Raw genomic sequence first — 12,808 nt, forward strand, 5'->3', positions numbered from 1 at the left:
ACTGTTAACAATTCCATTTTGTTTGGCAAAATCTTTGTTAAAAAACAATAATAACGTTAGTGTTTTCAATAAGGCTTTGCTGCCCTGGATTCTTTAGGATGGCACGTGTTAAGTGTGGTTTTGCTGGATCCAATCCTCTCCCTCACTGTGCTCATCACTTTGTTTGTTTTGTTGTAGCAGGGAGGTTGTTTTCATTGTGCTTTTGTTTGGCTGGTTTACTTTACAATTCCCAGATTCAGTTACCCATAAGAAACTCACCCATAGAGATATGGGTGGGAGAGGCAGGGCTGTCTGACCCTGTGCCCCCCCACTTCCTTCTTCCACAGCCACCTCCCTTTGGATGAGGTTGCCCCACCTGCACCCCAGGCTCCCTGCAGCTTTCCCTGCCTTCTCCCCTTTATTCTCAGCCAGCCCCACCAGTGCCACGAGTTAGGGAATGCGTGGGGTTCCTCAGTTCATTATTAGCAGCTAATAAACATCCATACTAAAATACAAAACAAACAGCAAAAAGAAAAGTGCTGTCTTAATGAAACCCTATGCTCTAAGTCAAAACTTCCTAGAGCTGATTTATCCAGCTAAGACCAAACACAAAGGCAACTGCATGTATGGATACACTGAAGAAAAAAGAATCCTGAGCGCAGAAGGATGACGATTTTACCTTTCACTGTGGGGGAACTACTGACGTTAAACATTTAAACTCTCTAACTGAAAGCTAAGTACAACTCCATCACCACTCCAGCTTTCGCTCTCTGTGCTTCAAGAGCATCCCAAAAAACCCGTATCACTCTTTTCTTTAGCTCACAGAAATACATAAACCTCCACGTTGTCAGGCAGCCCCGAATTCTGTAAACTTATACTTTAAATGCAAAAGTCATTAAATGTATAGAAATACACATTCTGGCGCAAGTCCAGCTCCCTTACCTTGTGCAGAGAATTCAGACTGGGGAGCAAAGTTGCCAAGCTTTGTTTCTGAGTCCATCACACTGTTGTTTGGCTTACCACATACATTCAAACGTTTCTTAGCTAAGTCTAAATGATTCTCATAGTCCTGAACTGTTAGGTCTGCCTCAAGCACCTTTGAATGAGGGGAATGCCTACGTCCCAAGCACTCATTTCCCTTCAGTGAAAAGCCATGAGAATTCAGGCCAAAGGCACTCTCCAAGTTTCCTTTTTCCCTAGATCTACTGATGCGCTTATTAGATCTAGCACTGCTTTGGTTAAAACGCTGCCATCGCTTTTTAGGTGCTACGTGATTTACATCATTAGCCTCATCACCAAGAGAGCTCTCACTATTTGCCTCTGAATCCAAGTCTGGACTCTCCCCATTTGCAGCAGAAGTGCATCTCTCAGTATTTCTACCAGCTTCGGGTCTCCTTCCAATACGACCTAAATTGTCATCAGATAAACAAGCAGAGTCTTCATCAGTTGAATGTTCTGTTAAATCAATAAACTCTTTCCTCCCAGTATCTTCTGCTTCATTACCTAGAGGACTGGTAACCGAACCGTGCACGCGGAATGCATGTTCTCCTGAATCTCTGGATAACCGACTTAAGAACTTACTTGGCCCTCCTGGTTTTAAGTCCTTTCTGTTTGAAACTGTTTTATCTCCAAGCTTTGATGACTGCTTAGATTTTGAACAGTTGCGTTTGGGCACACAATTCGTGCCATTTGTCCCAGAAACAGCGGTATTGGCGGGCTCCCTTTTACTAGCACCAGTCCCCGGTAACTTGGTTGGAGGATTGCGTGAAAATGAGGAGTTGCTTATAGTGGAGGAGTTCGGATTGACTGTTTCCTGGGCACAATCTCCATTCTTTTCTATTTTAAATGGGGGACCTACGATAGACAGGGATGTCAGGCCGCTCGCAGAATTGCCTCCAGAACCATCGGCTGTGCCGGTATTTCGATACGGGACTATATTCTGGCCAGTCATCAGTTGCTGCTCTTTCGCTTTACTGTCATGAATGTCCTTCAACATCATTAACAAGGTGCTGAATCTGTAATTTGGCTCAATAGGCAAACGACCATGACCAGAGGCGGAAGAGAAAAGTAAGGGCACTGTGGCCTTTGGAGTGCCAGAGTCACCGACATCATCGTTCATGGATCGATACGAGAGCTCCTTCAGCTCTGACAAGACGTGTTTCACCACGGCCGTTTCTATTTCAGCAGAATCCCTGGGTTTCTCATGCATATTGTTTAACAGTTTCTGACCATCAACTTTTCCGCTTCTCTGAAGAGAATCTCTCTGAAGGCCAGAGAAACCTTTGGTATCAGAAGAACAGCGATTCACAACACCCTCCTCTTCTGCAAGAGAAGGCTCCAACCCAGCAACCTTTTCTTTATGTTTGCATTTTATACTCCTGATCCGAGGCAACTTCATGTTTTTCAGTTTTAAGGTTGTTTGATTTGCAACAGCAGACCAGGAGCTGTCCTTGGAAACACTTTGGGGAGTAGCGTGCTTGTTTGCTAGGGAAAGATTGTCATTTCTCACATCTGAAGAGCATTCAAGAGCTGTCAATGACGTCTCAGCATCAGAGGAGCCTCCTTCAAGTTCCCTGTGTGCAAATTCAGCATCGAGTCTGCTGGTTACCGAACCCCCCAGAGGTTTGTGATCTCTGTATGACTTCTTCCTGGCCCTTCTGCTGCTTTTCTGGGAAAAATACATGGAAAGCTTAATGTTTCCACTTGACGTCATCGGAAATTCCTTCTCCATTTTATCTGAAGAATCACTAACTTCAAGAGTGCTAGAGGCTCTCTCTGAACTTTGGTCCATGGTATCTATATCACTGTTCCCACCATCTGAGAGGGAAGAGGATGAATCCGATTCGGTTTGCTTTTTCTCAGCACCAGCCTCAGATGCAGAATAGTGTATTTGTAACTTGGAACTGCACAGAATGCCCAGGGAGCTTTTCTCTCTCTCCAAAGATGCGCTGGAAAACAAATCCCCTTGGAGTGTGTTCTTCAGGGCATCACTTTTATGACTCCCATAGTCCGACTTTAAAGTTAGATTTTCAAAACGTCTTTCTCCAAAGGAGGAAAGCAAATGGTTTTCCCTGGTGCTGTTGGATGCTGTTATGCTCTTTGCAATCCGGCGAAGTTCATGAGATGCGTTTTTCTCCGGTAGGTCCCCGACAATCACATTGTTAACTATGCTCTCTGGTGTTTCTTTGATTTCTCCCCTGGAAGCTTCTTCTCTCGTGCCACTCTTTTTTACTCTAGTCCTTTTTCTGCTCTCTGAGCTCTTTTTCACGTGTGGCTTAATGTGCGATTTTCCTTTTTCATTGGCTGAGTGTTTGGAGTCAAATGCCAAAGATTTAAAACAGCCGTTCAGCTGCATGTCCTTTTTGGCTCCGGGGCCATTGGAATAGTATTCCGACTGCACTTCCTTCTCGCTGTCCAGCTCGCTGGAGTTCTGGCTGCACTTTTGATCCTCTGGCCCCCCGAGAAGCATGTCTTCTGCCTGTCCAACACTGACTTCCCATTTAGCCATAAACCTCTGGGGAACCTTAAAGTTGGAGGAGACAAAAAAAAAAAAAAAAGAAAAAGAAAAAGGAAAAAAAAAATGAGGGGGTAACCAACAGGATAAAATTGAGATAGAGACAGACATGGCACAGAGTGACAGTCCTGCATTCTGCACCTTTAAGACAACAGACTGACAGACACTGTGCCCAGAGGATGCAGAAAACAGCTCTGCTGGGTTAACAGCCTGCACTCCTATCAAGCCCAGTGAAAACCTTTGTGCATTCCCCAAACACCAAACCAGTCCCTGCAAACACTGGCATCCCAGCGACCAAACATCCCGGCACGTCAGTGCATCCCAAACACCACAGTGTGTATGGGGAACGCATATGGTATGGATCCCTGGCACAGAAATGCAGGTTAACAGCCAGCAGGCCTCTCAGTGCAATATCATTTCCTCAAAATACTTGAACAGCCACATTTGCTTTGCTTGTGTTTGATTCTTCCTGCTTCCCCTGAATTGAGGCACAACTCCATCTTACCTATCCATAACTTATCTATGTTGGAACATAAATCTATACCATATTTAAATACACCATAACAGGTTCAACGTGTCCTTTCTATAGAACTCTCCCAGCTTCACCTCCACCCTTAGCATAAAATACAGGGCATATTGCATACCAAACATTGCTAAATATCTAAAAACAACAAACTTACAAACTTGATTTTTATCTGCACTGGGGAAGGTGGAAATACAGTTAACAAAGCCCTCAGAAAAGCTACTGAGCATACTCTTGCAAACAGACAAGCCAGAAAGAAAGCATTACACCCAGGAAGCTCACATCTGCAAGAGCACACTGAATCCAATGGCTTCTCACTAATACAGGTTAAGTACTTAAGTGCTGTTAGAAAAAAAGAACAGACACTGTTCCTACTATCTGCCCTCTCACAGGAACACATTATAGTCTGTTCACTTCATTTCAACAGTTCTGAAATGCAAATTTCTCCAGTTACAATTCTAAAGACAGAGAACAGACCTCCATGTCACATAATGAATGTTACACTGGCTACAATTGCTCAGGGTTGTTATGCTTGGAAATGGCGATGATGCAACGAACCACAAAACAGGCTCACTGACAAAATGTTTTCCAAGTGAAATTATAAGTCCTAACAGGTTTCCAGAAAGAGAAGCAGGACTAAAACCCCAACTGCTTTATGTCAGTCCGTGATCTAGTTGAAATACATAATTCCACCTCTACCTCAGATCAGACACAAGACACTGCAAGAGAGCACAGGAAGTTACTTAAAAGCGTGCTGTAATTGGCATCAGGAGAGTGCTACAGTCCTGAACAAACCTCACGCTGACAGGGACCTGACTCCTCTGCCTCTCAGAGCTCTGCAGGGCAACAAAAGCAACAGGCCACACCCCTACATAAACATAAAAGATAGCCTAGAAACTCCCAGCTGCTTGTATGCTCTCCTCATTACAAGGATGCAAAGAATCACTCTCTGGCCCTGTTGCAGCAGTCACTGTCACAAAAGCAAACTGTCAAAGTGCAACTCCAGGCACAAAGGAATGATCTTTATTGAGCAGATTCAGGAAATCAAAAACAGAGGAAGCAGATCTTTCACCTTATGTTTGTAGCCTTTTTCCTTTTGCTTTCCTCTTCTCCGAAGAATGGGCAGCTCTTCAAACTGATGTCTTCCTTCAAACAGAACAATAGCTTTTCCAGAAACCCAGGCTTTCTCTGAAGGCTCTCCTAAGGCATCCACGTAGTACTCTCGGTATGGCCTCCGATTGGAAACTATTTCAAAGAATTTAACAGAATTAACCCCTCGCACACAACAAAACAAAGACAAAAATCAGCCCATTGCTTGTTGCACCTTTATGATGACTGAACAGCACATCCTCTTGACCACTAGGAAGAGGAAATGGTGCACCAGCAACACCCAGAAATAGGATCCTGCTGGATAGCATTTACACAGGCAGGCTGTACCTCCCCCTCCACATCTTGCTCCATCCTTTGTTACCACACAAACTCCTATTTTGGACATAAAACATAAACAGTAGTGTTAAAATAAACCCACAGATGCACGCATTTGCACTATACGAGCAGTATGGCATCGTGACAAAGAGTCATTTATAATAAGTTAATTCCCTGCTGTGTGCACTGCGGTGCACAGCCACGGCAGAAAACCATAAGGGCACAATCACAACAACTTCCAAGACTTTTCAGAGGTGTTTCCTAAGTAAGAGCACTAAATGGGCATGAAACAATGAAGAACTGAACCAGGACTAGGCAATCTGGTGAAAGAAGACACGTTTCAGGCACTAGAACAATGCCAACAAGGCTTGAACATAAGATATAAACTTTTCCCTGCAATGTGTGCTTCGTGCTGTCCTGGGAATACCTGCACCAGCTGAACATGCAGCCCGAGCTTTGCAGCCCCTTTTGTTTGTGCTGCCTCCTCCTGGAGCACCTAGCGATGGCAGCACTGACATTCTGACCAAGAACAGCTAAAGGATAAATACTGACTGGGGCAAAATCAATCCAAGGACAAAGATGACAGACCAAATCCCAGTTACAGTACTGGGACCCAAGCCAATGAGCTTCAGTTTTCCAGCTCCAAAAATCTCTACATCACAAGAGCTTGTCAAAAAAAAAGGCCAGCTGCTTTAAACATAACACCACGCCTCAAAGCAGGGAAAAGGAGCTTTTTGCACAAGTGATGAGTTTGAAGCAACCTGCTTTATTTTGAAGGGCTTGTTCCTATGACAACAAGAGAGAACTAAGGCAGGAGGACCACGCTTCCTACAGTGTGCAGCACCTCACAGCAACCTGATCCCAAAGGCACCTGAGTTCAGATCCCCCTGGTCACCACTCAGGGATGTGAGATGAACACATTACAGTGAATGACAACTGGAAATTCTTCCTCTCAGCTATCTTCATCTCAACATGGACAAAACACACAGTGGGAGATTCTACTATATAGATGGAGAGTAGACTGTGCTGGAATTTGTTAATAGCATGTTACCTCCCTGTAGAATTCCGTTATTAGAAATTACAGTACACAGACTGAGAGGGGATTGTTGGACAGATGTATGTATTAAATCCTGTCCATTATTTCATTATGGGCGGGAGGACATAGGACAACATGGGTGGATTCAGGCAACATCCTTAATGGGAATTTGAGAGCTCAAAAGGGACTGTGTACAACTGCACACTCAGTATTATCTAGAACCAGGATGAATGCTTCCCAGAAGATGAAGAAGGAACTGGAAAAACAGTAAGAAAGACTACAGCAACCAGACGTTCAAGTGACGTGAGCACAATACAGGAACAGCTACTCTGTGCCTCTAGAGAAACAGCAGACAGCTCTGTGTCTGTGGTTAGTAGAAAAGTCTATTCATTGTCAGCACTTGGTTCTAAGGCTGGAGAGGGCCAGGGAGCCGTCAGATGCAGAAGGCACCATTCTCCAGGGATTTCCTGTTACTCACAGTACACAATAAACCAGAAAGGGAAAACCGGAAGAAATAAATAAACCTTTCAATTTATGGCAGCGTCCCCATGGTAGCCAATATGACCCTAAAAGCAGTGTGTGAGCTTTCAAATAAAGAGCAATTTCCAAACCATTACTTCTCTGTTCTCTTGGTTCACATACACCTCTATGCTCCCTTGTCTTTATGTTGTGTGACTCCCATATTTTCTGGTCTCTACCCTCTTCCTCCCCGTGCTCACACACGTGCAGCTCTGCCTTTTTTCCTTCCATCCCTTTCCCTCATGCTCAGCTGGCTCATAGTCTCGCTAACGCACTATGCCCTAAGCTTTCACACATGTGGCTCCATCACAACGATTTTCTGATATATCCCCATAAACAGCCCCTGCTTCCCAAAGCCAAACAAGGCCAAAAAATAAAAATAAAAAATACTTCCTCTCACACATTCATGTAACACCTTAAGGCATTCAGCAGCTACGCTGTCTCACCCCAACTCCACAGCCCCTCCTGCCTCCCCATCCCCAGCCTGGCCAACTTCCCAAGTCACAGAATGGCTTGGGTTGGAAGGGATCTTTAAACTCATCTATCCCAAACCTTGCCTTGAGCTGGCTGCCCCCAGCCAACTCAGGCTGTGCAGGGCCCCATCTCACCTCGTCCCAAGCACCTCCAGGGATTGGGCACCCAAAGCCCTGGGCAGCACTGCCAGTGCCACACCAACCTGAGTAAAGAATTTCTACCCAACGTCTCACCTAAATCTTCCCTTTCAGTTTTAGCCATTCCCTCTTGCCCTGTCACTATCAGACCATGCAAAAAGTCAGTATCTCTCCTGTTTATAAGTTCCACTCAAGTACTCCCCACTCCATCCTGCCCAGCTCTATGTGCCCACCCTTTTCATACTACACTACTCTGCCCTCACCTCTCTGATCCACCTATCTCTCCATATCTTTATCAAGCTGTTCTTTCTCCTGCACTGCCCCACACTCATTCTGGATACTCATCCTTCTTGTACCATGGAAACCAAAGCCTACACATTAAACAGCTTCTCAGCTTTAGCCCCTTACTCCTGTCATCTCTCTGGTGTAGTTCTGCTTCCCAGATCGAGATCTTCCTTTTTTTCCATCAATACAGAACTATAGAACTCCTCCACTTAGCAGTCTGAGTAGATACAGTACCTTTCATTTTTGAGTGACAGTCCAGCACTGGGTCATGACAAACTGTGCATGGCCACCACGGGCGTCTGTTGAACTTGGCCCAAACAAGATCCCCAACTTCATACTTCACTGGAGTAGGTTTCTTCTTGGCTCGGATCTTTGGGGAAAAATCAGAACACAAGAAATCACTAAAGCTCCAGATGCTTTTAAAGAGCCTTGCCTCCCCCTTCCCTGTATGCAGATTACATCTGGCCACCAGAGACATTTACATGAAAAAGCAAGTCCTGATTTTACTTAGTGGCTCCTACACCTTCAAAGAACACCATCATTCTTCTGATCCTTCTGAGAGAACAAAACAATAAACTGGGGTTTGATTTTATTGGGTTGGGTTTTCTTTTCGTGGTGCTTTTTTTTCTTTCCTTCCAGTGAGGAATGTAAGCTGGTAAATGACTGCACTCCAAGTTCATCCATTTCTCAGAGCAGGGCAGTACCTTGAGTCACAAGCAGCTCCAATGACTTCACTAACACCAACTGCTTCATTTCAGAGGTTGCCATGTACAGAAAAAGTAATGAAAGACAATGAACTATTCCTGACTGGAACAAGGTGATGAGAAGAGCAAATATAAGAGTTGGTTATATACAATGCTAATGACTGTCTCACTTCTTACGTATGCTCAGGAAAAAAACCTTTCTCATAAAATACTTGAAATTTCATGCAACTACAGAGAAAAGGAAAAGAAAAAAAACAAACAACTTTTATTCTAATTTTGGGTTTGTGTGACCATAACTACCATTTCTCTTCCTCAAGAGCAGCAAAAATGCAGTCACCCCCCTGTGAAACACACAGACCCCATCTGTATCCAAAGTCTTCCTGCAACAAGCAGCTCTGTACAGACACCCAAAAGCACTTTGATCAGAACACCAAAACCTCACAGCACAAACACCCAACAACACACACACACAATGCTGCTTACTGCCATTCCTGCCTCACCATGGCCAAGCAGAGAGCAGATCCCTGTTTCCCAAGTGTACAGATCCTACTGGTTGGACACTATGGCACCAGCAGCACTGGGGCTGGGATCCTGGAGCCAGCCTGCATTGATGAGCTGAGCCAGGATGGGGCGCTGGAGGCTCCCATGTGGCTGCTGTGGGGCACCCTCCTGTTTGCCAGCACTTGCAGATGACCTGTCCTGGGTGGTGTCAGCACGGTAAGATCTCTGAGCAGCACTGCAGGTATTTTTGCCAGCAAGCACCAGCAATGTGCTCCCCATTAGAGCTGTCATAGTGCAAATATGCACCTTCTTCTCACTTCACGTATTCATTTTGCTGTAAGGCACATCTCCTGCAATTCACAGTTTAAAATCCTAGTGACTAAACCATAACAGATCTCTCTAATAAACGGTATATCCCACCACAGGTCAAGTTTTATGGGATCTCTCCACGTGGTTATTTATAGAGACTACAAAAGGATAAAGTTCTCTGTTACATGAAATAAAGCAGGTAATTACCCTATAGACGCCATTGCTGAAATTCTTCTCACTCAGCCATCAAAAGCCATACAATAACTTATTTCTGAGCAGAGCTCTGAAGGGCAAAGGGAACAGGCACGAGGTGGAGGCTGCTGAGCACAGGAGGCAGTGCTGCAGACCTGATGCCACTTCAGACATCAATGCTTTTTCAGATGCAAACCCACTTTCTCTCCTTTCCAGTGCTCTTCCTGTAAAGGTGTTTTCAAGGTGTGCATACATACTATAACTAAACCAAACTCCAACTTGCTGCAGAGCACACACAGGGCACCCGCATCCCAAAAGCTGCAATGTAACACTTGTGCAGTCAGCAGGGCCAGCAGCACAGCCCTGTGACGATCTGCCAAAGTCATTCACACTGATCCACCTGAGCATCATCCCCAGCCCCCGCCTGGAGGCAAGTCTGCATTTAAATCAAGGCTTTGTCACCGTCCCATACCAAACACAGCCACCTAAGGAAAGCCTGGCTTTCAAGAAGCTATTCGGAGACAATGCTTCAGTGCTTAACTCTCTTCCCAAGTATTCAGCAGCCTTTTCAGCGTCAGTCTGTCCGCAGCCATTCTCATGCCTGCCGTGTCCCTTCCCTGGCAGCTACAGGAAGCATCAAGTGGATGCAGGCTGAATTCTTGCACTGCTCCTCCCTGCTCAAAAAGCAGCAGTTATCATTTCCAGGTATCAGGCTTCTCCTTTAGACTGCTGTGTGATAACTGCAACCCTCAGAGCACACATTCCTTTGGTCAGAAGGAAACAACAAATTTCCCTCTAAGTACAATTATACTAAGATTAAACTGGTAATAAATCCCAATGGCCAGAACTTCAGCCCTGCAGCAATGATGACTTTGCCATGAAGAAAGCCACACGTTTTCTGAACTCATAACTTCATATAACATACCGAACTTCAGATGTAGCCCTTACATGTGCTCAGAATAATTAACGTTTATCCACAGGGCATTAAAACTTCACGTGTTTAAAGAACAAAACCAGTGAGTGGCTGCATTGCGGGGAGGAGCCGTGCTGTAACTCCAATGGAGATACACTGCAGAAACTTGAAGGAGGTGAGACGGTTAGTGAGGAAGGACAGCACCCTGCCCTGCATCATCTGCACTCACCGTTACAGCCTGTGTTGTCAGATGTTCTCCCAAAGGGAGTGAGCGCTGTCTGCTGTGTTATCAGCTGTTTGGCTTTAATTTGCTGCTCAGATGAGACAAGCCATAGTCTAAACTCTAGATTATATGCAGTGTTTCAGACCGTTTGGTGTTATTTTTGGAGAGAACAAGACCATATATTGTGGGTGTTCTTTAAACAAACCCTCTCCACCAGTATTAAACCCTCAAGAAAAGCACCGACCATTGAGAAAGCGACACACACTGATGTGCAGAACAAGACAACACAAAGATGCCTTGACAGCCATCTCCCGAACGTGTATTATGTCTCAGCAGTGGGACTGGGAAGCCGCCATCTCAGCAAGGCACAGGGACACCCAACTGCATGCTCAGCCCACGAGCCAAGATTTTCTGTGCTATGCACCACAACACCTCATCCTGACAGGGCTGCACCCAGCACAGCCCTGCACACTGGTAATTCAGACCTCCTTTGGAAAGCCATCATGAGAAGCCAAGGCCAGAAGAACCCTTCTATGGCTTATTCCTTAACTGTTAAGAACAATGCTGTTTATTCGATAAACAATGGACAGCACATGCCACTGGAAAGGCTGGGGAAGCAGGAAAGGCCACACGAGGAAGATGTTGAAAAGAAAGAAGCCCAGACCCACAGCAAAAACACACACTGGGTGGCCTGGTTACAGGTGAGAGAAAACAGAACAAAAGCCAGGGGAGAACACATAAGGAGATGGCATATCTAGACAATAATTAAACAATACAGTATAAACAATGACACTAACAGCAGGCAGACCAAAACCGTGTGTTTCCTTGCGTGTTTCCTTGAAGCACAGCAGATGCCTGACGAAGGTCCTGCAGGAGCAGCCTGGGGTATCAATGAGCAGATCTCATCGCAGGAGCAGCTGCCACGTAGTAGTGAAACCCTGACCTGAGCTGGAGCACATGGCAACGCTGGGAGCAACACCCAGGGCTCTCTGAGCCTCTCATTGCTGGAGCAGCCCTTCCTCTCTGAAGCTTTTCCTGTCCTCAACCCTGATTTTCTCCCTTAAAGGTCAATGACCAGAAGTATTTCCCTGAACACAAGGTAAAGAATGGCAGCAAGTTCACCTGATTCTAACCAGGTATTCCACTGGTGCTGCTGAATCTGAGGCTCATCAGCCCAGCAAAGAAATGCGAACAGGTCAAACCTGGGGCACAGAATTGACATTAGGAAAGATTCTTCTTCTCTTAAATAAGCTTTTGTGAAATCAAAACCAAACCTGACCAAAAACATGGAATGGATATTAAGTGATATCTGCTTTAAAGCATAAGCAGTATTTGGAATGAAGCAACAAGAGGTCAAAGTGCACCCGTGCAGGTAGAGCTGTGCTGGAGAACACTTAGAGGGAAGGCCAGACCTGCATAGGGAAGGCTGAGCATTGGAAAAGACAGAAAAACCAACCTAACAACACAGCAACAACACGCAAACCACAGCACCTGTATGGTGAAATCACAGCCTGCACCACAGTAAACAGGCTGGCACTTCACCTCACGGCAAGCGGTGACGCAAAGATGGAAATGAGAGGCCTGCTGGGAAGCCACAAACAGCCCCGTGTCACGAGGACGATGGATGTGCTTTGTCCTCCCACAGCAGGAGGATCCCTGGGGACCGACCTCAGCACCCAGGGCCTGGCCCTGAGGCCCAGCGTCCCGCTAGGCCTGACCTACATCCACATCCACAGCGCACACACCGACCTTATCTGGGACGTGATCACAAACAAGTGTTCAATACTTGCTAATTCAGTGTTCACTAGCAGAACATACTGCAGAGATAGTGACAGAAGGAGAACTTCTGTTCTCCGTGTGCTTCTTGATACTTGTCCTCTGGCTAGGACCCTGGCCCAGGCTGTACAGCCTGTAAATGGAAAGGCTGTTATACATGTAATAAATACTGTAAAAGGTTAAAATGAAGAGAGCTGGTTGCATTACACCGAGTATTTCATAAGTCCTGAAGCAACTGTTTCAAGCTCAGGAGTCTCAGACAGAAAGACAACCAGGTAACGGCATCTATTTCACTGCT

The 12,808-nt window shown here is 45.6% G+C and overlaps 1 protein-coding gene across 2 annotated transcripts in view; it reads right to left on the reverse strand.

The window, feature by feature from the left end:
- The window catches only part of NSD1 (nuclear receptor binding SET domain protein 1), a 53,677-nt gene that overhangs the window by 32,616 nt on the left and 8,253 nt on the right, over positions 1-12,808 (reverse strand). Inside the window, exons 3-5 of one of the 2 annotated variants that reach the window (XM_015876032.2) lie at positions 8,127-8,262; positions 5,089-5,261; positions 1,561-3,502 (exon numbers count right to left, since the gene is read on the reverse strand). In XM_015876032.2, coding sequence (XP_015731518.1) covers positions 1,561-3,502; positions 5,089-5,261; positions 8,127-8,262 — 2,251 coding nt within the window. Of the gene's footprint in view, positions 1-921; positions 3,503-5,088; positions 5,262-8,126; positions 8,263-12,808 lie in introns of both variants that reach the window. The other variant, XM_015876030.2, reaches the window with a different exon arrangement.

This window comes from Coturnix japonica, chromosome 13 (genome assembly GCF_001577835.2).
Source record: "Coturnix japonica isolate 7356 chromosome 13, Coturnix japonica 2.1, whole genome shotgun sequence".
In the NCBI taxonomy this organism is placed as follows: Eukaryota; Metazoa; Chordata; class Aves; order Galliformes; family Phasianidae; genus Coturnix; species Coturnix japonica.